The sequence below is a fragment of the Patiria miniata genome, unplaced genomic scaffold (assembly GCF_015706575.1).
Source record: "Patiria miniata isolate m_02_andy unplaced genomic scaffold, ASM1570657v1 HiC_scaffold_7, whole genome shotgun sequence".
Lineage (NCBI taxonomy): Eukaryota > Metazoa > Echinodermata > Asteroidea > Valvatida > Asterinidae > Patiria > Patiria miniata.
In genome coordinates, this window is record NW_024037074.1 from 20428838 (window position 1) to 20454167 (window position 25330).

The 25330-nt window shown below is 39.7% G+C and overlaps 1 protein-coding gene across 1 annotated transcript in view; it reads left to right on the forward strand.

The window, feature by feature from the left end:
* Positions 1-21024, forward strand: part of LOC119745900 (tropomodulin-2-like) — a 106351-nt gene extending 85327 nt beyond the window's left edge. Inside the window, exons 8-10 of the mRNA XM_038222578.1 lie at positions 3108-3251; positions 4252-4396; positions 18528-21024. Of these exons, the coding sequence (XP_038078506.1) occupies positions 3108-3251; positions 4252-4396; positions 18528-18559 (321 nt within the window). The 3' untranslated portion in view covers positions 18560-21024. The remainder of the gene's footprint in view (positions 1-3107; positions 3252-4251; positions 4397-18527) is intronic.
* Positions 21025-25330: the final 4306 nt, after the last annotated feature.

The window sequence follows — 25330 nt, forward strand, 5'->3', positions numbered from 1 at the left end:
AAACATCACTTAAAAAGTCTTTAAAAAGATGGGATCAAAAAGGCAGTTGATATTTAGCCGGCGCCAGCTAAATTATTCTGTAAACGCTATTTTGCCGTCTGGGTACTGAACATGCACGGTGACAAATGTCAGTCTGGATCCGCACCCAACATTGTTGTTGTGACTTCATAATACTCGTTTCCAAGTTTGGACTTTATTTCCCAAATCCTCCAGAGTTAAGAATCAGAATAAGAAAAATATAAATATCTGCAATTAATTGAATTTGAAGATGTAATTTTATACAGTGAAAAAAAGCATTTTTTTTTTTTGGAGAGAAAAACTAAAACAAACGAAAACCTGTCACGAACTGCAGTCAAACCTGCACTACTGCCATGTATGCACAAGGAGCCTGTGGTGGCTTGACAGCAGATGGCTTAATAACATTCACTAAAAAAAAACAGCGATGTCTAAATAAATATCCGGAAAGAATGTTGCAACCTGACGCCACTTTTTTCTTCATACATCATATCAATGAATGTCATTTGTTGCAAAAATGATGATAAGACATGAATCTGGGACTGAGAAATATTGCCAAGTTTGTTAGGAAATACTTTAGGAAAAAAAAAATTCTTGACTCTCCATGGACTTTGTAAATTGTACACAAGCGCGGAAGTGGCATCAGGTTGCAAACATTTTTCCAAATTTCCAATTCCAAAAAAAATTTCAAATTAAAGCAAATCAAAAATTTGAAAAATTCCTGTTGCAATGTACATGACTGGGCCACACAATAAATATTTTTATAATTTTGTTTGGACAATGACTTGTCAATGTCAGTTATCCTGTCAGAAAATCAGAAAACAAACCAAAATATCTAGGTACAGTACTAGGCCTAACACTAAAACAGCAACATAAAAAAACATGCAATAGTAAATACTGTCGACCCTTCCCCAAAAAAGTCCAGTCTGTTATAAATAATTAATTTCGAGAATGTATATTCGTATTTACAATGTGACTAGTAATAAAAACTAAAAGGAAAAGCAAATCCTCCCCACTTAATTTAAGAACATTCAGTGTTGTATCTTTGGAAAAAAAAAACTTGATCATATCCTTCAGTGTATCCCTCAATCACTGCACACGTATGCTGCTTCAATGGTAGTTCAGAAAAAGATATTCATATTTTTTTCGGACATCGGTCTCGAGTTGGATAGGGTTGTATACGTAAGTGAATGGTACCGATGGAAAGCCCAGCATACGTGCGTCAAAATGAATCATTTTTCGGCCGAGAAAATTCGTGAATTTACTCAAAATATCAGGTTTAATAACACGTGTATTTTGGGCAATAAATTATACAAAACGAAACGTAACTCACCGAGAAATAAACCAATTTCGACAAACCAAACATCGTTCGAAAGCTCTTACAATTTTCAACAACAATCCACCATTGCCATCAACTACATGTCGATCATTCGCCCAATCTGCACATGCTTAGAGTTTTGTTTGTTGAAGAATATCCACTCCAGTGTGAAATTTGCATGCAGCGAAGTGACGTAGGAATATTAAGTACAGCATGCTTCAACACGATGTCGATTCAATGGCTGTGGGTTACCAGCGAAAAGCGGCGACCATCGTACTGCTCAAAGGACCTTGCGGTCGTAAAATTTTACGAGATCTCAGCGGGCGGTCGCTGCGCTGTGGCTATGCACCAGAGATAACGCTAATTGGTTGGAATTTCAGCCCGGGAAGTTCGAACTCCTTGGGTCTAGTCCTAGCTCTATGGTACAATTTAGTGTAAGATCCCTTGACTTCAGTCCCGGATCCCTCGACGACCTTCAACACTCTTCCAGGCCAGGCCTGGTTGGCGGTCCCCATAGCAACCTCTCACAACTCCAGACCAAAACGTGTCCCTAGTGTACTATAATTCATCTTGCTAGGGCACTGTGCATTTGTGTGACAGTGTCCAAGTTAACACACATCCATGCTTTTATTTTATACACCTAGACACCCAATTTTGGCAACACCCCCAATTACGTACACAACCTTCCTTTCATCAAATCTTCCATCAAACCTTCATTTCTTCAAACATTGCTCCAACCCATGAGTCTTCAACCCATAAACAGTTTTCAATACTGAACTGTGTTCAACTGTAATAAAGGAAGCGTATATGCTGTTCCATGGGACCAAATCTAATTTCTTCATAAATTTAACTGCAAGTCAATAACTGTAGTCGGCTATACAGCTAAAATCACTAATTGATGCCAAGAAATGTTTCAAAAATTCCATCGGTTACGTACTATTCATGAAGTGACTTATCCTAGGCTAGCGAAAGGCATGAAATACTGGAAAAGCAAACTATAAGTCTCTGCACATTTGCAATGGCCACATTAATTAATGCATTATCTAGTTTAATACAATCTACAAATGATATAAATTTGTAAATATTGCTCCAGTTCTTACAACAAGTCAGTGATATCATGGAGCAAGGAACTGATAAATCAGTGTGAAACGGGTCAATGATTGGACGCAATACACAACAACCGATTGCAAAACTGATAACGCGGTCGCGAAAGTCCATCACCGATCGCAAATGTCCATCACCGATCGCAAAGTCCATCACGGATTAAATGCCTCTTTGGCATTCTTGTGTCGCCAAAGAGGCATTCAATTGGTGATGGTCTTTTGCGATAGGTGATATTTTGCAATCGGTGATAGACTTTGCAATCGGTGATAGACTTTGCAATCGGTGACGGTTCACCGGTCGTTGATCACCGGTCGCAAAAATCCATCACCGATTGCAAAAGTCCTTCACTGATCACGAAAGTCCATCACCGCTCGTGAATATGCATCACCAGTAAAAGTTGATCGCCATCACAGAAGTCCATCACCGATCGTGAATATGCATCACCGATTGCAAAAGTGCATCACCGATTCGATGATCACATTAAATGCCTCTTTGGCGTTCCATAGACAATGGACCATCTTCTGAGATGTCTGCTGTTAGAAAAAGTGAACTACACCATCACAGCACAGTTTTGTGCTCAACATTGGTCAACAGCAAATTGAGTACGACATGATAGATAGATCTCAAAGAATACATGTACATTAAATTTTGTGGATTGCATTAATTACAGATACTAGCAGAATCCATCAGGCAGAACAACGTGTTGACTTCCCTAAATGTGGAATCCAACTTCATCACCCAAGTTGGTGTCAATTCAATAATGCAAGCAATGAGGAAGAATTCTTCTATTACTGAACTCAGGATCGCAAACCAGGTATGAAGAGGTTGCATTCAACTTTTCTTAAATGAAATAAATTCATTTGTCTAAAGTTAAGTAAATGGTTTCTTTAAAGTTGGTATATACGTGCTTTTTCAAATTTTCAATTTTCTTTTCTGAATGAAATTTAAAGGAATATAATGTCCTGTAACGAATAGATTTGCTTGTTTGCTTTGCAGGCCTTTGTACAGTTTTAAAAAGTGGTTTTAAATGGCACGCTCCAGTTCAGAAAAAAATTGAGCGAAATGCTATAAATATATTCATATCTAGTGACGTTTCAGCTCCTGGAACGCCGAGCATAGCTACGTGTAGCCTTTCGCCAAGGCCATCGTGGCTTAACTTGCCGGCATTAGACAAAACGCCGCTATAACGAACACCGCGGGATCCACATAAATTGTTCGTAATAGCGATCGTTCGGTATAGCGATTTTAAGGTGGCAATGCTCACTTTTAAATAAAAAGCACTCTTCAGAACTTCGCCCTGCATGCCCTGCATGCATGCCCTGGTATACATGTAGTTACTGAAAGATGACTTTGAACTCATGCCGACAATTTAATTATGTAATTACACAATTTTTTAGCTTATTACCTATGGCAATAGGTGGCTTTCCCCTTGTATTCCTTGGGGAAATGATAGCCACTTGTCACTTTCTGTTTATATTCTTCAACAACAATGTTCAGTACATTTTGTACACAAAAATCGGGGGCCGAAGACGATATTCAGTGTAGCCAAATGTTTGGTATAGCAGTGTAAAGCGACGTGCCACTGTAATTGATTACTTGTCATGGTTCGATTTTTTTTTTTTCGTTCAATGTTGCATTGGAAAGTTCATAACTTATGTAATACTAGAATATTATCAATTCAATTTGAAAATCTATTTTTCAAGGTGCCACACCCAAAAAGCATATATATACCAACTTTAACAAATCTGAGTGGTAAAATGAAGTTCATCGAAATTTGACCCCCCCCCCCCCAATTTTCATTTTGACATATGCAGAATTGCCAGATGGGCCAGAAGCTGGAATGTGAAATTGCCAATATCCTGGAATCTAATTCTACTCTTCTCAAGCTTGGATTTGCTTTTGAGCATGCTGGACCACGGGTACAAGCACATGATGCCATTCTGAGGAATATTGAAACAGGTGAACAGAGATTAAATGGCTTTCAATCCAACAATAATAAAGCCGTCTTTTAATGTAACCTCTGCAAAACGTCCTTGTGTTTCACCCTACATATAACTGTAAACGTCCTTGTGTTTCACCCTACATATAACTGTAAACTATTATTGCTCTTGCAAAATATGCCCAGTTTGAAATTGCTTACCAACTTGACAATACAGGGTGAGTAAAAAAAAGTCCCTTTGGATTGTTTCTTGTCTCCCACAAAAATGGGAAAGGTGACCAGGGTTATTGTTTGGCCAACAATCGGTCATCACGTTCAGTGAAATTTTCACAGATATTCAGCCATGCATGGATAGGATACAGACCTTTCTTTGTGACTACCCGAAAACACTGCCAACACATGTTCAGGATAGGCCTTTTGCTATCAACACAAGAGCAACAATTTATGGGCCGCTGGACAATGAAGGAAACAAAAGGAACAACAGAACAGGATATGCATGAAATGGAATTACATTTATTTAACTTGAAACCAAATTACAGATAAGGTTCACATTTTCACTGTCCTGCTGCTCGACCTTCCATGTGTCTGTCATTCAGAGCAATGCATAGTTGAGGCAAAGAACACGGATGGTCCGCAGAGCGTTGCAGACATGAGGACATGGGCACAGTCCATATTTCACCAGTCCGGACATATTTGTGCCCATTCTTATGAGGAAAAAAATGCTTAATACGAGCTTCGATTCCATGAGATTTCGGTTAAGACGAGCACTTTTCGATCCCCTTGTGTCAATCAGTGGGACAATTAAAATTGGAGAATTGTTGATCATCACGATGATAATGCTCGCTTATACTGCACTGCGGTTTCCACACTACAAAAACGCACTGGCGTTGTTTGCATCTCGATCGTACTGGAACTTACAAAAGACAGACAATGCACTTGTGATTCTCTTCAAGTTGCCGCTAACTGGGTCCGGGGCGGTAGCTCTCGTGTTGCCAGAGAGAGAACCTTACAATGCTTTTAATAAAAAAGGGAATTGTTAGTGATGGCAAAAAAAATAACACCCAAACCCAGCATTGTTTTTGAGCGATAAAAATAAAATACCCCATTTAAAAAAAAAAAATTGTCCTGCCCCCACCCAAACATACTTGACAAAAAATCAAGAGCGGGGATATCAGGTAGGGCCTACACTCCAGTTGTTTGTTCACGTACGTTACATAAAATCCGCCCAAGTCCGCTCCACCAGGGAAAGAAACGATGTTAAAAAAATACGCCTAACGCCATCCATACCCTTGCCTAAAAAAGAATTTTCCTGACAGAAATAAAATGAAGCCCACCCCGATCATCGTTCATTAAAATAAAATATCCGCCATAGAGTGTAACAATCAGTGTTGTAGAGTGTAACAATCAGTGTTGTAGGTCTCGAGACTGGTCTCGGTCTCGAGACCACTTTTTGCCGGTCTCGGTCTCGGTCTTAGGAGCTGTGGTCTCGGTCTTGGTCTCGGTCTCGGTCCCCTTGGGTCTCGATATTTTGCTGGTCTCGAGTCGAGAACAGCCAAAATGTCGCCATTTGAGTCTGGCACATAAAGCAAAGTAAGTACCAATTTATGCAATAAGGGCCAACCATTTTCGGGCATTGTGTAGTTTAGCCCACCTCTGTGGGCGTTAACTTAAGTACATGTATTTTATATGTTGAAAATGAACGAGGTGCTCCAAATTGTGGCATTTTCGACCCCAATCTTCTCTTTAGTTTGGGATAGTATTTTGGAGGAAGAGTACACTTTCCTACCTGATTTTCCAGCAATGAATTCACACACTCGTACCAGTAACCACTCACTGTTGCCATGAGAGTGTATGATGAGACACCATTTTCTGGCTGCTCATTTGAAGTACCCCATTATTATTATAAGATGGAATTTTTGCACCTGGGTGATATAAATCAAATTAGGTTTTGCCTTTCACCGACGTGACGTTTTGAAAATAAACGAGGTGCTCCAATTAGTGGAATTTTTGACCCCAATCTTCTCTTTAGTTTATGCGGTACCCCTTGCTATGTACATCAGATTCGAACCAGCCAACCGATCCTGTTAGCTCGGTGGTCGAGTGGTAAGACATCTGCACTAGAAAGCAGGTGGTCGTGGGTTCGAGTCCAACCCGAGTGATTTTTCCAACTTTCATTCCGGAGGTAACACACTGAGTATACAGTGTTTAAACATCGGTGAAGGGCAAAACCTAATTTGATTTACCCCATTATTCCTCAAAAAGCAAAATCCCAGGCAGAAAAAAATAAAAATCCATTCCTGGCTACCACCTCGCAACTAATGGATAATGGATCAGCGTTCTTGTCGCACCCCCCCGTGAGTACCCAGGTCTGCCTGGGGAAACTGATGATCCAAACAGCTGGCCAAATCCTGTACTGGATCCTGGCCCCGATCTCGAACATCAAGTCGCAGACAATGTCTTTCTAGACATTGGCCCTGCTGTCCGAATCCTCCAGCTCAACATTGAAGGCATCTCTGCTGCAAAGTGTGAAATCCTAGCTACAATCTGCTCCACAGAAAAAGTTGACGTCATCTGCCTCCAGGAAGTACACGTTGGTGCTGAGGACCCCAGAAGCAGACTCAAGATCGCAAACTACGACCTTGTGGCCTTCGCAGGTCATCAGCAGTACGGAAGAGCCACCTTCGATCTGACATAGCTGACACTGAACTCCTTGAATCAGCAGAACTTTTTGATACAATCCGTGTGGGCAGCTATAAAATCATCAATGTCTACAAGCCACCTTTCACCGACTGGATCGACGCTGCTCTGCCAGCTCATCAACACCCAGCCATCTATGTGGGAGACTTCAACAGCCACCATGCAACCTGGGGGTATGAAAAGGCAAATAGCTGGAATCGTGACTGACCTGTGCTGGGTCACCTCACATCATGGCCAACCTCTACGAACAACCGTAAAAGTACTGGATGACTTCCCAAGGAGTCAACACAGACCTATTGTGACACATGTTGGGTTACGCATCCCAATAACCAGATCACTACAAAAACCATGCTGGAATTTTCGTAAGGCAAACTGGACGAAATTCTCTGAACAGCTTGAGAAGAGTGTCGTTTGCATCCCCATCAAAGGGCCCTCAGTGACTGAAGCATACACTAGATTTTCGAAAGCAATCTTCAAAGCAGCCAAGGCCAACATTCCGTGAGGCTTCCGACCTATTTATATCCCGTGCCTAGACTCCTAATGTCGGCAACTTCTAGAAGAGTACACAAGTTCAGGCGACCCAGGCATTGCTGATCACCTCATCGAATGTCTTGACAATGCCCACCAACTAAGATGGGAGGAAACCACCAGCAACCTGAACTTCACACACTCAAGTCAGAAAAAGATGGAACCTTATTCGCAACCTCGGCTCCAATCAACAACCCCCCAATTCAACCAGACCATCAGTCAAACCAAATGCAGTAGCTAGCCATCTTATCAACGTGGGCAAAGCTCCGATTGACAAAAAGATCAAACATGAGATCACACAAGAATGGCGTTCACTCAGGAAGTCAAGACCAGTAGACCAAACTACAACGGTAACCCCAATCACCATCAAAGAAGTGAACACAGCCTTGAAAGATCTGAAGTGTGGAACAGCCCCAGGATACGACAACATCCTCCCTGAATTCCTGCAACATCTGGGACATGCAGCAAGAAACTGGCTTGCACTCTTCCTTTCACAGGTTACTTTGGAGAAAAGTCTTCCCAAAACCTGGAGAACTGCTAAAACCATCGCCATCCCCAAATCTGGGAAAGACCCAAAATTGGCTTCCAGCTACCCTCTGATCTCCTCTCAATGTGCTACAAACTGTTAGAGCGGATCATCCTCCACCGGATCGAGCCAACTGTTGAGGATGTACTGCACATCGAGCAAGCGAGATTCTGTTCTGGCAGAAGTACACAAGATCAGGTTCTTGCCCTCACCGCCTACATCGAAAACGGATACCAGCAACGCTTCAAGACTGGCGCTGTCTTCCTCGATGTAACTGCTGCATACGATACTGTATGGCACAAAGGTCTGCTAGTTAAAATCTCCAAAGTCCTACCACGCTGGGCTGTCGACACAGTTGAGCTGCTGTTGCAACAACGACAGTTCCGTGTTCACATGGGAGACACTAGCAGTTCCTGGAGAAGGCAGAAGAACGGCTTGCCACAAGGATCGGTACTGGCACCCATTCTGTTCAACCTGTATATCGATGACCACCCAGCCACAATCTGCTGGAAGTTCATCTATGCCGACGACATCTGCCTTGCCCATCAAGCTGAAAAGTTTGAAAACCTTGGCTCTACCATCAACAGTGACTTAGCCAAGATCAGCGGATACTGCAAACACTGGCGACGTCAGCCCAGCATAGCCAAAACAGTATCTAGTGTTTTCCACCTGCACAATGCTAGAAGTGACCAAGAGCTGGACATTTTCCTCAACGGCAATCGTCTAAGCCACGTCTCTAGACCCACTTATCTTGGCGTCACCTTGGACCGAACACTCACCTTCAAATCTCACCTTACAGAAAGTGGCTGCCAATGTTCGGACCAGAAACAACCTAATCCACATGCTTGCCGGTACGACCTGGGGAGCAAATGCAAAGACACTCCGCTCATCAGCACTAGCTCTCTGCTGCTCAGTGGCTGAGTACTGTGCTCCAGTCTGGAAGAACTCTCTATTATCCACTCCAAACGTGTGGTTTCTTACTTTCCTCCTCCTTGTACATTGCATGCATTCATTGCAGATGATTACCAGCTTATGTTAATGTACTCACGTGTGCTGTGCACGATGTTGACATTATTGCTTTGACATCGCATGACGGGTTCGTTGACTTTTTGGCACGTTGTCAGTCAGTTTTATTCTTTTCTCCTTTTCTTCTTTATTACATTAAACATTTTTTGCTTCATATTATGCACTATAACTTTGCATTTCACTTTAATATGTTATACATTAGAACAGTTTTGAAAGCAAAAAGAAAAGAGTTTTGAAAGCAAAAAGAAAAGAGTTTTGAAAGCAAAAAGAAAACACCTGTGATGCATCCACTCGTAGTTTGTGCACATGATCATGGGGAAACACGGCTTTCCGCTTAAGACAAGCTTCCGGATAATACGAGGAAATTAACCAAGTCCGGAAAACCTCATAATAACGAAAGTCGAATGTACTGTTGCCACATATGGGCTGGAGCTTCTGCCTGCCATTTATCTCTATTATATCGGGTGCAGAAGACGGATCGTTATTTGGTTAGTGAAGAGTTGGGCTCATCATTACTCCTTTCCCATTGTAGATGACACCCTCAGTCTGTTCAACAGATATTTCCATGGAAATTGTTCCACCAGTTTATTCAACTTGGTTCCTCCTGTCAGTGTTTAAGTGTGCAATATCAATTCCTACATCCAGCTTACCAGATTTTTTTTGTCATATTATTCTTCTTTCTAGTCCTTTGCCAAGAGTGACTTTTATACTCCACTATATATAATCTCTTTTATTAAATGATTATAATTTAACGGTTATAGTTTTATATGATCTTATTCCCTATCTGTTTTGATAATTTTATACACTTTTAATCCTTTAAATTGTTAGTTTTTGTTTTTATTAATTTTTAAATTATATGCGTATTTTCAATGGGCGTAGACGTGCTCTAGACAGTTAATTGATTCGGATGTAGCCTGGGAAAAATGTTGCAACCTGACGCCACTTCCGCGATTGTGTACAAAGTCTATGGAGAATCAAGAAAATTTCCTAACAAAATTGGAAATATTTCTCAGTCCCAGATTCATGTCTTATCATCATTTTTGCAAAGAGTGACCTTCATTGAAATGATATATGAAGAAAAAAGTGGCGTCAGGTTGCAACATTTTTTCTGTCTGCGTCATGTCAAAATTTAACTTTCCAGCCATGGGCGTCGGGAAGGGGGGCAAAGGTCATCTGAGGTGAAGTTGTAAAATAGGCTAATAATGTAAAACGGGCCCCTTTTAAAAGTTGAAGTCCAATTGGAACCACACTTGGGTCATAGATGCAACATGGCAACCTTCATATGATAATGAAGTCCAAGGTCACATACCAAGGTTAAAGGTCATCTGAGGTCAAGTTGTAAAATAGGCTGAACATGTAAAATTGGTCTCATTTCAAAAGTTAAAGTCCAATTGGAATCACACTTGGGTCATAGATGCAACATGCCAACCTTCATAATGATGTCAAGGTCACATACCAAGATTACATCATCATGTGATTTTGTATTGATTTTGCAATTTTTAATCTCATCTGCATATCTTAGGAACAAAACAAGCTATATTCAAAATTCTTTTTGTATAAGATTTGGCAGGTCCAAGATAAATACACGAAATTTTGAAGAATGTGTTACATCATCATGATGTCATCAAAAATGTTATTTTGTGAACCGCATATAAACGCATGTGAGCGTTATGAAACTTGGTTGGTAGGTGGATATTGATACTAGTATTCAAAATCTTAAGTGATGTCACGGTGACATCATCACCTGATTTTAAAAATGTTCATATTTTTGTTAATCGTAAATTTGACATCAAATACAATCAGATTGACTTCAAACAGACTAGGACCCTAAGCTAAAATTGGTCGAAACAAGTGATAATAATAATAACCCATTCTTGTAAAGCGCATTCCGTCAATAAGACCCCAATGCGCTGTACAGGCATAATAACATACAGGTGTACAATTAGAGTAAATCTTTAAAATTACAAATTATACGCAAAAACACGGCATATGTAAATAAAACCAACACAAATTGACGAGAATGATTGGCTGGAGAAATGTTCAAAGTCAAAGGATAAACAGATGGGTTTTGAGTAGAGTCTTGAACAGTTCCAGTGTTTTGGCATTTCTGATATGAGTTGGAAGCCGGTTCCAGAGTTCGGAAGCTGTATATGAGAATGATCGCTGGCCGTATGTTACAGTGTTCACAGTTCGTCGTTGTAGAATGGTAGCAGCGTTTGATCGAAGAGTGCGAGAAGGTTCCTTGATGCAGATAAGTTCGCGTAGGTAGTTTGGTGCTTGACCGTTGATGGCTTTGAAAGTTAAAAGCATGAGTTTGTGTATGATGCGCTTCTTCACAGTCAGCCAATGCAGGTGTTGTAGAATGGGTGTTATGTGATCACGCTTCTTGCTCAAGGAAACCAGCTGGGCTGCAGCATTTTGTTGGCGCTGGAGTTTGTTTATTTTGAAGTCTGAAAGGCCATGCAAAAGACTATTGCACGTATCAAGCTTTGATGAAACAAAAGCATGTACCAGCTTCTCGGTGCAGTTTCTGTCCAGGTATTTGCGGATGCGACCAATATTTCTGATGGCAAGCGAAGCTGAACGACAAATGTTATTGACATGAGGTATCATCTAGAGGTTTTGATCAATGATGACACCAAGATTTTTTGCTTCAACAACAGTGTCCACGACAGAATCACCTACGATGATAGATTTAATAGAAGTAGTGTCTGCGTAACGGGATGATAGATGGATAACCTCCGTCTTGGTGTCGTTCAAGCAGAGCTTGTTCTCTGCATTCCATTTCTTGATTTCTGTGATACATTTCTCAAGCTCGCTGATCGATGGATCGATGTTGTTTCGGTCTACACTGATATAGAGTTGAGAGTCGTCAGCATAGAACATGCCGTCGACCTTGTGACGCTTAACAATGTCTTCAACTGGAGAAGTATATAGTGTAAAAATCTGAGGACTGGCAAAGGAGCCCTGAGGAACTCCGGACAGTAACACGTGAGGCTTGGATTTAAAATCACCGATCTTAACCATCTGCTCATGGTCACGTATGTAGGAATAAAACCACTGAAGTGCTGTTCCTGTGACACCAAACCTGTTCTTTAGGCGTTGGATGAGTATGTCATGATCTATCGTGTCGAATGTGGCACTTAGGTCAAGCAAGACAAGTACCGCGTCCTTTCTGTCATCAAGGGTCAGCAGAAGGTCGTTGACAACGCGAAGCAAAGCAGTTTCGCAGCTGTGGTGTCTGCGATATGCACTTTGAAGATCTGTTGTACAGCGGCCTTTTCTGTTACTTTCGATATGAATTTCAGATTGGAGACACTACGGTAGCTTTGGAGTAGTTCAGGATCAAGAGTGCACCTTTTGATCAAGGGAGTTACTTCAGCTGTCTTGAAAGCTGAAGGGAAAGAGCCGGAGCACAGTGAGCGGTTGATAATCTGTGTGATGGTGGAGAGCAGCTCTTCCAAGCACTATTTGATAAGCCATGTCGGCATCGGATCTAGAGGACACGATTTAGAAGGCAATGCTATTGATCAACGTGCTACCTCATCTTCAGTTACAGTGCGAAACACACTAAAGGAGCAGGATGGGGGCTTAGAAGAGAACTCGTTGGTCAGATCAGCATTGGATTTTACAGTCTGATCAAGGTTGCTCCTCACTTTCTTGACTTTTCCGTCAAAAAAATCTGCAAAGTCATCTGCCAAGATCTGGTGTGATTCGTGTGCAGGCAAAACTTTAGCAGATTTTCGAACACACATGTTGTCCACCACTTTAAAGAGCTGCTTCTGATCACAATCTAAAATCTGTGATTTGTGGTAAGTTGTTTTCGCCTGTTCCAGGATTCCTTTATACACCACACATTTTTTGCGGAACATTTGTGATATCATGATGAAGTCATCATGAGTCATGTGACATCATCTTAAAGTTGTATAATTAAAAGTGTTATATCTAGACAACTACAAGGACAATTAGCTTGAAACTTTGTACATACATATTCAGGTGCATGTGTTGTAAAAAATTTTTTAAATGGTAACAACATGATGATGTCATGTGATTTTTCATTGATTTTTCATTTTTCCCCCTTTTCCCCATCTTATCTGTTTGTCTTATGAGCAGAAGATGCTAAATCAAGACATGTCATTCAAGCATTGTTGCCCAAGGTTGAGCATGGCCAGCCACAGGGCAACATCTATACCAAAGTGAAAAGTCGGCCATTGTGCTTTATTCTGCTGGCACACTTGGTTGTACTGGGCCTGGTGTGGCTACAGGTTATCACCTTTTTGGCAAAGCTATTGAACTTGACCCCCAATATGCCATCTTTACATATGTCCACTCTAGCTCCTTTCCTTGCCCACCTTCACCCTTGGTCCCATGTGGTCTCCCGTATTGTGTCATGCTTGCAATGTGTCCACCCATTTCCTAAGTAGTGGTACTGTACGGACAATAAAGATTAGGGCCCCGACTGCACGCCCCTGCTCCCACAGTTATTGTAATTACAATCACCTCATTACTTGGCTGAGGCATGGTAATCAGGCAGAAAACAACTGCAACAAAATGATGGCAGTCTTCAATGCCCCATTATTTCCATAGCACAGAACAGGGCCAGACCATCCTGCTTTGTTAAAATAATGCTGCGGTGGTCTCCAACATCGACCGGCAGGGTAGGCCTCACACCCTGTGCCTCTACCTCCTACCATGGATTTTTGCAAAGGAGTAAAACTACATGTATTAGCTTCTGGTACTGTTCCAGTTTTCCAAAATCTGAGGCATGGGAAACAGACTCTCTTCCAGCTGCTTGCTTATGTTCCCCCCATAGACTTATATTTAAAAAAAATAGAGAGCACACTCCGTATACACAAACAATTATGTCCCGGGTTTCATTTATTAGTGAGTCCGAGTATAAACTTCGCGCACAAACGTCCATGTCGGCAGCCTGTCCATGTCGGCACGTCCGTGCTGCCGACATGGATGCGCTGCCGCCATACTTTAGGTGGAACAATGGATCGATGTGTATTGGTCATAAGCCCTGCTAATCTAAGCAACGGCTTGGAAACGTCATCGAGCTCGGTAAACTGTGCAAGTGCATACAAGTCTACGCGTGCAATGTGTACGTACGTCATAGGACGTACGTACGCACGCACACACGTGCGCACTTGCTATATTTAGAAAACAATTCAAAAGTGACGATCCATTGTTCCACCTTAGGTATGACGGCTGTGCGCCCATGTCGGCACGAGTGCGTACGGGGAGTGCGCTCTCTGGTTTTTTAAAATATAATTGAGGTATGGTGGGCATAATAGGAGGGCACTGTTTGATTTGGGTAAAGTCTTTTGTATTAACCCTAACCAAATAGCGCCCTCCTATTGTGTCGGCCATACCTCAAATAGGCTAAGGCCCCCCCCCCCCAAAGTTATGCTTCCGATGACATGGCATTCGAAAATAAGGTAGGTAGGTGGAGAATTTTTTTTGTGTACGATCATATGGAGGCATCTGCGTGTAGTCAAGGGTAAAAGGCAGAAGTTGATGGTTTTGGGTGTTTTTTCCTCCAAAAAATTGGGGTAGGGGTTGTCAAAATAGGGTAGGTAGGGAAACTGGAAGCAGAACTATTTTTTGGGGGGCCTAATGGTTCCTCCCAATCCCCCAACTCTTCTGGGTGTCCAGGAAGTTTGAGTGGGAGCATTATTAAACTTCTACAAGTCACCCCGTTTTGGCCTCACCAGCCGAGGCTCACAAGACTCTTCCGCCTTCTCCACTATGTCCCATTCCTTCCACCCTTGCAAGATCTCCTCCTTCAACCTCTCAGTTCTCATTTGACATGTGGCCATTGACCGTTGATGGTCATCCTGTGTCATTTACAATGGTCAATTATGACGCAGGTTCAACTTGTTGCAACTGTGAGTTGGGCATTTTCTTAATCCACCTTTATGGGCCTTGCTATTCATTCAGTTCAGAAGTTTCTCAGCAATCATGGCCATTTACATGTCCATTTACTACATGACCTGTCATGTCGTTGTGCATGTTCTGGTACTTTCTCGCCTAGATTATAATAACTCCCTTCTCACAGGAATCAAGAAACAAGATCTCACTCGTCTCCAAAAACTTCAAAACAAAGCCGCTGGCCTGATTCAACAAAAGCCAAAACACTCTCATGCCACACTTCTACTTGCTGAACTTCACTGGCTCCCAATCAGCCAACGGATTGTCTTCAAGACATCACTTAACATGTACAAAACCGTGTCCAACAAGTTTCCATCATACGTTTCTGATGTTGTCGACCTTAGCAAACCTAAACATCAAGGTCTCCGCACGGAAGCTAATTTGGCCATCCCTCGCACTATCAAGAACACAGGAGACCATGCCTTCTCCATTGACGGACCCCGAACTTGTAACTCTCTTCCCAACATCATCCAGAATGCATCATCTATTTAACAGTTTAAGGGACTCTTACAAACATATTTGTTTTGATTTCGTTTGATCCCAATTCTGTTGATTTGTTTACAGCACTTTGAATCCTTTGGCAAAGGTGCTTTATAAATGCATGTTATTAATATTATTATTATTATTATTATTACAGCAGCTTTTGAGATGTTCATGCTATTTGCAATCGCATTGTAACGGCCTTCCTCCTGACTGCAGCCATGGCTTGACACAGAGTTAGCTGCTTTGACCGTTACTCTAGATCACATTCCGTTTGAGCCAGGCACTGGGCATCTTACCCTCATGGCTCCTTTCTCAAGAAGAAACAGCTTGCGATGCTTTTTCCACCTGACCTTTTGATACCCAACCTCAAGTCTGTCTCATCCATTTTGGAAGAAAGACCTTGGATCCTTGCCCCTAAATAGTACTTACATTGGACGGTGACAATCTGTGCTTCACTGCAGTTCCGCCACACGAACCAGGATCTCTATCGTGGCGCCTGCTGGTTTGTGTCCGCCATATTTTGGCATCGACCACGCCCACTTAGACCGCAGTGTAGCCATCTTGTGAGCCCTTTACAAAGGTATACCGTTGTGGCATAATGCAAGCCACATGCTGAAGTCAATTAGCCTATTCACAGCCCGTTACCTGTGGGATGTGCTGCAGTGTAAAGGCAAAACGGGTCATGCATCCCTTGACTAATCACCAGCAGTATCAACCAGTAATGGCCTATCCCTTTTGATGATTTTTATTCTGTTTTTTGCAGCCTGTTGGGCATCTCCCATAACACTGCTATTTTGCATGTGTAGTAAGTTTCTTAATGATCCTCAAGTCCCGAGGCTTAAATTTTAACTAAATACAAAGAACAAGGAAAGATTGAAATTAACTCTCCAGGTGTAATAGAAAAGACAAAAATTTCAAATAAGCCACAAAGGGAAACTGACTAGGTGCATTAATAGGTGCGTCAGTTTATTAAAAAATTTGTTTAAAGGTGCCGCACTAGGTCCTGAAATCCCTGAAAATGTTATGTTTTGGATTGTTTACTTAGCCTTTTTCAAACATCTGGTTGAAAGGAAACCAACCTAATGTCTTACCGTTCCCGAGAAAAGACGAAAAAAAACCCCGCTTGTTTACATCGGACATAACGGAGTATGAATACGTTTTTCGTGTCGTTCTCAGTGTACGATATACACGTTGTGTGTCTCGCTAACAGCGGTGACCAATCACCAATGCAAAAAAAATGGTTTCTTCAACGTTCGCAAAAGGCAAACACTTTACGAATGAAATCACAACTAGCATCCAAACAGCTCAAATTTATGGGGTCGCAAAAGTGGACCCCGAAATTTGTTCTCGCACGCATAATACAGGAATAACACAAAAAATCCCAGTTTTGAAAGGATAGTTGTGTGGATGTTTATATCCTACTTTTAAATGTTATTTCCGATTAACATCATCTCATTCAAAGCGCGTTTTGTAGCCCAATTGGGCTGTTCCAGGACCTAGTGTCCCTTTAAACAATAGCCATATCCTCCGTTTGCTAATTTCCGGGTTTGCAGCAATGCTAATGTTGCTATATAGCATTACAACTTCGGGCGTGGTACATACGGGTTTATGGCTTCCAACTAGTGCCCTTGAACAGGGATATTGACAAATTGGGGAACTGCCAACATAGGGCTGGATAACTCAGTTGGTAGAGCACCAGAGCGGTAATCCAAAGGTCGCAGGTTCAAGCCCCACTCCTGTCAATTTCTTTGTTCAACTTTTAAAAAAAAATGATAATAATGATATGTATATCACTTGTTATTAGAGTCATGCCAATTTATACTCATTTCCACATTTATAATTATTTTAGACCTTATGGGATGTTTCAAAACACTGCCAAAGAAGTAAATTAACTTATCAAGAACCAGATTTTGGAATCCACTTTTTATTTGCTTACATTTGTAATTTAACACATTAGACTTGTACTACATTGTGTTTCTTCACTGAAAATCAATAAAGCCATAGAGAGCTGGGTCATTTTCAGGCACAACAGTGAGTAATAGGCAGAGCGGTTTCGGGCGCTACAAAACTGACTAAAGGGTTAAAACAAAAGGAATTTGTGATAAGAATGCATGATTTGGCAAAGGTACAAGTTGGCAAAGGTATGTGTAATTGAACTAACCGAAATATGCACTATTGGATGTACAATTAATCACAAACTAAACTAATGAAATTGTTCCATCTTTGAAATACCCTATGTTTAGCTGTGTATTCAAAAGCTGTTTTTGTTTTCAACAGACTTTCTAATTATTTCTGTCTGTGGTAGAAAATAGTTCCCGCTAACACCCAACAAGTTCAAATTCTCTAATTTCAACATTTATACCGGACAAATTATTCATTTTAATGATAATTTTTACCCTGTTCCAAAGAATTTGGAGATGTGTCCAAAATGTGCATAATGTGGATGAACCATTCATATCTTCAGGGTTGTTTCCAACTCAATAAAATTAATTTATTTTGCATCAGTTAAATGAATTCATGACAATACTGATATACTGACATTGAAATGTGTATGCATTTATTGAAAAACATATTTACTGTGCACTGTGTGTTGTTTTCATATGACCGAAACAACATCTCTAAGCAAATCTAAATTTAGTGAATTAAGATCAGTAGAGCTTTAGTATCTTTCCAAATGAAACTTTTTGAGCAGGGAAAAACACTAAATCGACCTGAATCTTGGAGTCCTTACTTCCAAGTCCCAAGTCTGAGTCCTAGTCTGCAACATCCAAACTCTGAATCCTACAACTCTGAAAATAAGGTTCATCCCCACTTGCTTGATGGACTAGTTTAACCTTTTTTGTTATTCTCGTGCAGTAAACCAAAAGAAAAATAAGCTGTGTTTCCCTATTTCCCCACATTTTTTTGCAACTTTTCAATGCATTGTCTCACTAATGAGCTTTTGTGTCTTGTTATAGTACGAAAAGGTCGTGTTGACAACAGCAAGTGAAACGACTACTGCATTCATCTCATTCACCATGAGGAAGAAGCACTGAGTGATGGTCAAGACAACTTGTCATGGTTTGTTGTAATTCACTGTAGAGCTAGATTAAACCGAAAGAAAATGTGCTTGTAACTTGCATTTGGTATTAAAGTATTCCTCAATTTGAAAGGACTGTTTCTCATATTACATTCGTCAGTGCTCTATCTTTAAGACCTGTTCTGAACACTGTGCTACTGCCTTTCTGAACTCAATTAATTCAACTTTTTAAAATTTGGTACGGCAACAGCACAGCATTTAGAACCTTGTGGCTGGGCAGATTGAGTTTGGCACAGTAAAAAAAAGAAGAGTTGATTGGAAGTATGGGTTGTTTAATAGATTGTTTTCATTAACTGGATGCAGTGACTATGAATTTACTAATTCTGTGTAGGTATTTTGGGTGTATTTCATGTGTACTGCATGTAAATGTACATGTACACAGAACTTTGGGTGATACTGCTTTTTTGTCTTAAAACATTCTGTTTATGTCTGTCAAATGGCATGTAGTTATCCTGTAAAAGCAGGGATTGCATTTTTTTCATAGTAAATTCCATAGAAATGAGATCATTTCAACAAAGCTCCATTGTCCACCACATAGAGCATTGACAATCCACATCAATTTGAAAATTCATTTGTCTGACTGTTTTGTGTTACTCGTTTGCGCGACTTTCACTGAGAAAAATTAAAGGTTTTCTTTTTGCAATAAGCAGCTCATCAACTGTTTGCTTTAAAGAGTATCACCAAACCATGTGATATCAATAAAAGTGATCATTTAGTAAGGGAATAAATATGTGTTTGGCCGGTTGTAAACAAGTACGTTTCAGCCTGGACACAAATATCATTATCGGCGACCCTAGCTGGTTTTAAACGTACTTTTTTAATATCGGCCAAGCTTATATTTATTCTCATTCATCAATAGCTTTCGGTCAAAAAGTCAAAACAAGACAAAAATGATAAATTTCCAACAATTTGCTTCATGTTTTGTGAAACACTCCTCTAGTTATGTTTAAGGCATGTGCCTCACACGAGTATTTATAAATAAATCTGATATGGAGATTGGAGTGCATGTAGCCGATACTGTGGTGTGTGGTGCAGAATGGTGGGCGGGCCGTCATTATGGGGAGGTTTTTTATTGTTGGGGAAATTAGGACCGAGTATGTGGGTTGTCTGCTGTCCTCATAGTGTCTTCGGTCCCCAGAATACCATGGGACAACACGTGTATAGTCCCCCAGTTACGAAACAAGAATGTATGTATATGTAGTGTGAATTTAGGACTCTATGAAATACAGACTTATTGGTGGTATTGTGCATGCCTAAGTGAAGATAATTAGGAAAGTAACTGGTCACATGCGAGGGTACAACCAATGTCATTGGAGTCCAAATTTCATGTGACACCAGAAAAAGTGTTTAAAACCAGTCATTGTTTTATCAACTGTTTAAAACAACCCACATGAAGACCTCTTGACCAATAAGAATGGGTAAACTGCCTTAGGTATTTATGAATATTTGATAATTCACGTATTGAATATAAATTTTCAAAAGAAATTTAAGGCACAATCTAAAATGGTACAAATAACGGGGGTGTGAAATCTCAGCTTTTTAGCTGATTTCAGCTTTTTTTGTTTTGGATTTCAGCTTTTTCCCCTCACTTGCTGTGTACAAAAGTAAAGGAGATTTCCAAAATTCAGCTTTTTTACACCTTGTTCAGCTGTTTTCAGTTATTTTTATCAGTGGTCACTCACACCCCTGAAATAAGTATTAGAATAAGAAACATGTTATATGTGTATATATACATCTTTTTCTTTTTTTAAATAATTTTGTTATAAGCCATCATTTGACATAGGAATTTTCAGAATTCAAAACACATGTGTATGTCTTGTAATTGAGAATGTTTCACATTAACGTATTTACAACCTAAAACTTGTATTCATATTTTCTGTGTTTTTGACTTTTCCACTATGATAAGCTCACTCTAATTTTGTTTTGAATCGGTTTCTAAAATTGTAATGTTATACTAAATAATAATTATCAAATGAGATAATTTTTTTTTAACCTAATGGTATAGAAATGGTTCCTGAGGTGAGTGGCGGAGGGAGTAGTTGGCCACGAACCATGCTAAACAGTTATATTGTTGGACCTATCAAATTTGGGGGAAACAACTTTCAAATTTACCTGCATCATATACCAACTCAATTTGAAAATGAATAGTTACCAGTCAGTAATTAAAGATTCATTTGCTCACAATATTTAAATATTTTATCATTTTGCAATTAATGACACAACATCAGACATGGCATTGGGCAACAATTATAGTTTTTGCCTTAGTTGAGAGAATTCTCATAACAACATAAAAAAAGAGGGACTATTTCAAGTCGGTTGCGGTCTACCTCAATAAATGCTGATGGATTTTCTCTGTAGGCCTATTGTGAGCCACACAGCAATGCATGCTAAATTTCTTGAAAAGTTGTTCCTCAAAGTTGAAATCTAGATTGTTTCTCCACTGGTTAAAAAGCAGTTGGTTGGGACAAACTTTCTCGATTTTTCACCCGAAAATTACTGACTTTTCTTTGTTCAGTTACAAAACCTCTTAAACACTGATCATAATATCACCATACAGTCACAAAATTAAGTTGCGCCTGTGTGGGTGTGGCATTCTCCCTGTGCTATAACGAAATATTTTTTTTTAAAGGGACGTTACATCCTGGAATTCGCCCAATTGGGCTGAAAATGCATTTTAGAAGACATTATGTTAATTGGAAATATCATTTAAAAGTAGAGTATTCGTGGGTCAAAATTTAGACTCTCAAAAATCGAGCTGTTGGGTGCTAGTTGTAAATCCAGCCACACAATGTATTGCATTCTAGGGACGCGCGAGAAACAACATTTGTGCCTTGGTGCTGCGTGCATTATGTGACACACACACAAAACGTGTACCGTAAATTGACTGGACACGGCTGGAAAATACAGGGCGAGTCAAAAAATGCGGAACCCAAACCAAAAAAATATATGTCGTATTTAAAAAAAATATTACGCATCAGAAATAATAATGACTGGAAAGCCAATTTCATAAACTACTTTTAGATGGAAAAATTACTGAAATTGCTCAATCCGTTCAAAGTATATCATCAGTTAAATGCAATGACCCTAAAACCTCTTTCATCCGATTTCAAGAATTGTCGTCACAACTGTCTTAAAACATACACCAGCGATAAAACCTCAGTCCAAAAGTAAAACATATTCAACAAAGTCCTTCCGAAGGCCCGTCTTTTAAAAAAGTTTATTTAATAAATCATACTGTTTGCTCAGGCAGGGTTGTTAATAGAGATATGTACTACAGTTGTTGACAGTTGTTGAAACAAGTATTCTGTGTCATTTTCTTTGTTGTTCCAAACAGTCAGAACACACAATAAATTGCTTTTTTTTTGGACTAAACAGGTTTTAGGGTCATTGCGTCTAAATGGTGATATTCTTTGAACGGATTGAGCGGATTGAGCAATTTCAGTATTTGTGCATCTAAAGTAGTTTATGAAATTGGCTTTCCAGTCATTATTATTTTTGGTGTTACATATTTTTTAAAATATGAAATATATTTTCCACTTTTTTGTACTCTCCCTCTGTGAGTTTGTCTTACATTCCCTACGTGGACTTGTGAACAAAAGATGTCCACATAATGCAGGTTTTGTTAACGTTATGTGGACTAAGCCGTGTCCACATAACGTTTTGCCCTTTCTGGAAAACAGGTTTAGAGGCATTTTTGGGTTAGGTTTATCCGTAGCAGAATGAAGAGAAACACTATAGGGAATCATAGAAAAAAAATTGGGTTAAAAGAGTTTTCACAGTTTAAGTAAAGTTATTTTTTGTACCGAGTTTTCTTAACTACACGAAAACAAAGGAATGTCCACACAAGGTATGTAACGTAAACCTGGGTGTGTGTGGGTGACTACAAATTCGTATCCTTGTGGAGACACACACAATAGGGAACAAAACATTGTAAAGGTCTCCACAGGGCAATTTCTATAGATGAATAGGTCTCCACAAGGTTTTCCACGAAATAGATATATGGGTTTTACTCAAAAACTAGGAATTTCCAAGGTGGGTTGATTCGTCGCAAATGGAAGAGTTTTAGAAAAGGGATATTAAGTCCAAATTTCAGCCAAGGAAACTAATTCTGGTTAAAATAAGAGCATTTTGAAACTTCACTTTCAAAATTGAACACTTTACTACACGAGAACAAAGAAATGTCTCCACAAGGATACAAATTTGAGAATGGGTGTGTGTGTGTGTGTGTGTGTGTGCCACAAAATGTCCTCCGCGACCGATATAAACAAGCGGTTTTAGGATAGTTTCCTTTCAACCAGACCTTTGAAATAGGATAAGTAAACAACCAAAAACATAAAATTTGTGGATTTCAGGACGTAGTGCCCCATTTAATTGCTTTTTATTTCTGACAATACATCATTTACTGGTCTATACTTTTGAATGAGACATCGAGCACAAAAGTCCACCGGTGTTTAGTCATGTAATAATTACTTTACAAAGTATTTGCAGCCCGACAATAGTTCAGTCTTTGTTGTGGGTTATGGGCTTTTGCAAGCCAAACGAATAGCATATGTGAGAGGGTTGAAAACATCCTAAATAGAAAACTGTATTTTTTTTTCCATTTAAGTAAATCATACAAATTAAAAAGTCTTCCTGGGGGAAAAAATTAATATGTTGAGGATCACGTAGTCAGTGACAGTCCTGTTGCCGCTACTTCGTGAGCTATTTCAAGGAAAATATGAGTCCAGATGTACCAATTGTCCTCTTGTTCCCTCCCATCTTTGGATTTAGCCTGATCGTGTTTCGACACACGTCAACATCACACGTCAACAGTACTTGAACAAAAGGGGATCAGACTACTTTGTATTTGTATTACCACATTCAAAACAGTTTTTTTTCTTTGTATTTTTCTTGTTCCAGTATTAAAACTAGCAACGGAATACATTATTACATTGTATTTTTCTTATTCCCATAAACAAGCAACTAACCCAGACCTCTGCAACAACCTTCAATTGTTGTAGTTTTAATTTTTGTGTGATTTTATGTGATTCTGAAGTATCAGTTTGAGTTGAGCATGATAAAATGAATAATAGACAGATTTTTTTCCCCTTCTTTTTTTTTTGGGGGGGGGGGCACAGTCTAATTATTGCCCGAAAAATTTGAAATGCTCTGTTCCTTTCTCTAGGGTAAAACCGAACAGAAATTAACCCTGTTTTGTACTAGTTGTGAACAACTTGTATGTCAAATTGATGTTCTTAAAGATATTGTATAGGTGACTGGAGGTGTGTGCATTTGGATTAAACCTTTTACTTGTGTTCTTTTATATACATTTTCCTCGGTAAAATAAGATTGAAGTAATGTGGTCAGAAAGAACATACATTTGTAATTTGAAAACGTAAAATTTCAAAGTGCGATGAAATATTAATTTTCTGTGTAATCATAAACACATCAAAACAACAGTACGTTCAACATTTTGTTGACGGCTGTCCCATTTTCAAGTCTCGTTACCTATATTTCAACACTGAAACATCTTATTCCACACTGTTTAAAAAAGAAAATGTACTGTGCATTTAACTAAAAGCAAAAGTTGTTTGTATAAACAAGCCACACTGCTCAAAAAGATATAACCTTATTTATTAAAATATTCTTGCTCTTGCTCATTTGCAATGTAATCATGTCCTCAGTATATGAGGTTAGTGTTTTCTTGTTTGGCCCAGTCTTTTATGAAAAAGGAAATTCAAGCTTATCTTTTGAACACCAGCCACATAAACGTGGCAGCCTTAAGTTTGGTGTTGTAAATACTATAATTTGAATGGCCCACATATTTTTGTTTTATGCATGTTAGTTTCTTGTTAAGTACTATTGATACTGAAGATAGTGACAGTAAAATTAGCATTGCATTGTTGATCAGTAAAATTTCAATGTGTATAGAATAGGACAGCTTATGGTTGGATTAGGACATAGTTTTATTAAAGTCAAAAAATAGACAGCGTGCCTCTGTGTCCCTTATTATTGAATGTGTTAATGCAGCAGGGCATTGTATCCAGAAACACGATGGGAGGATTTCTTGTTGCTTCCATATTAGTTTTTCTCTCCGACAGGCACTTATAGATTTACCACCCTTCCACACCTTTCAATTATACACAAAGACATATCAGATATTGTGGAAACTCTGGGATGGGCCTTATTAAACAACTTACTGTTAATTTCTTCATCTACAATAAACAGGCAGTGGAGGACGGCTTGGGTCACACTTCGGATGGTAAAAACTTTATCCCCTAAGCTGTACCTAAGCTGCCAACACCCAATAGGATTGTTTAATAAAGTTTTTCCCAACACTCCCCGCAAGGCCAGGCGAAATTAATTGGCCAAGCTTCCTCTCCATCCTCTCTCCCATTTTCACTAGCACCCATAACTCACAAAAGTTGGTGACACTGATAAGCTAATAAGTGCTGACCGACAGCTGATGCAATGAAATGTAGACAAAGTTGGTAAAATATAAATCCTGTATACAAATATTCTCAGCAACAACAACCATACTCCGATAATGCCACCTGTTGTCCCAAGCTAACGTCTAAACACAGCTGAAGTAGGTCAGAGTCTTTTACAGTCGAAACAACATGAAGCAGTCCCTGAAGCAGTGTTATATACTCGGTATTCAGTGTTCATGACAGGGATGTGATTTCTCCGGTTTTTTCCGGA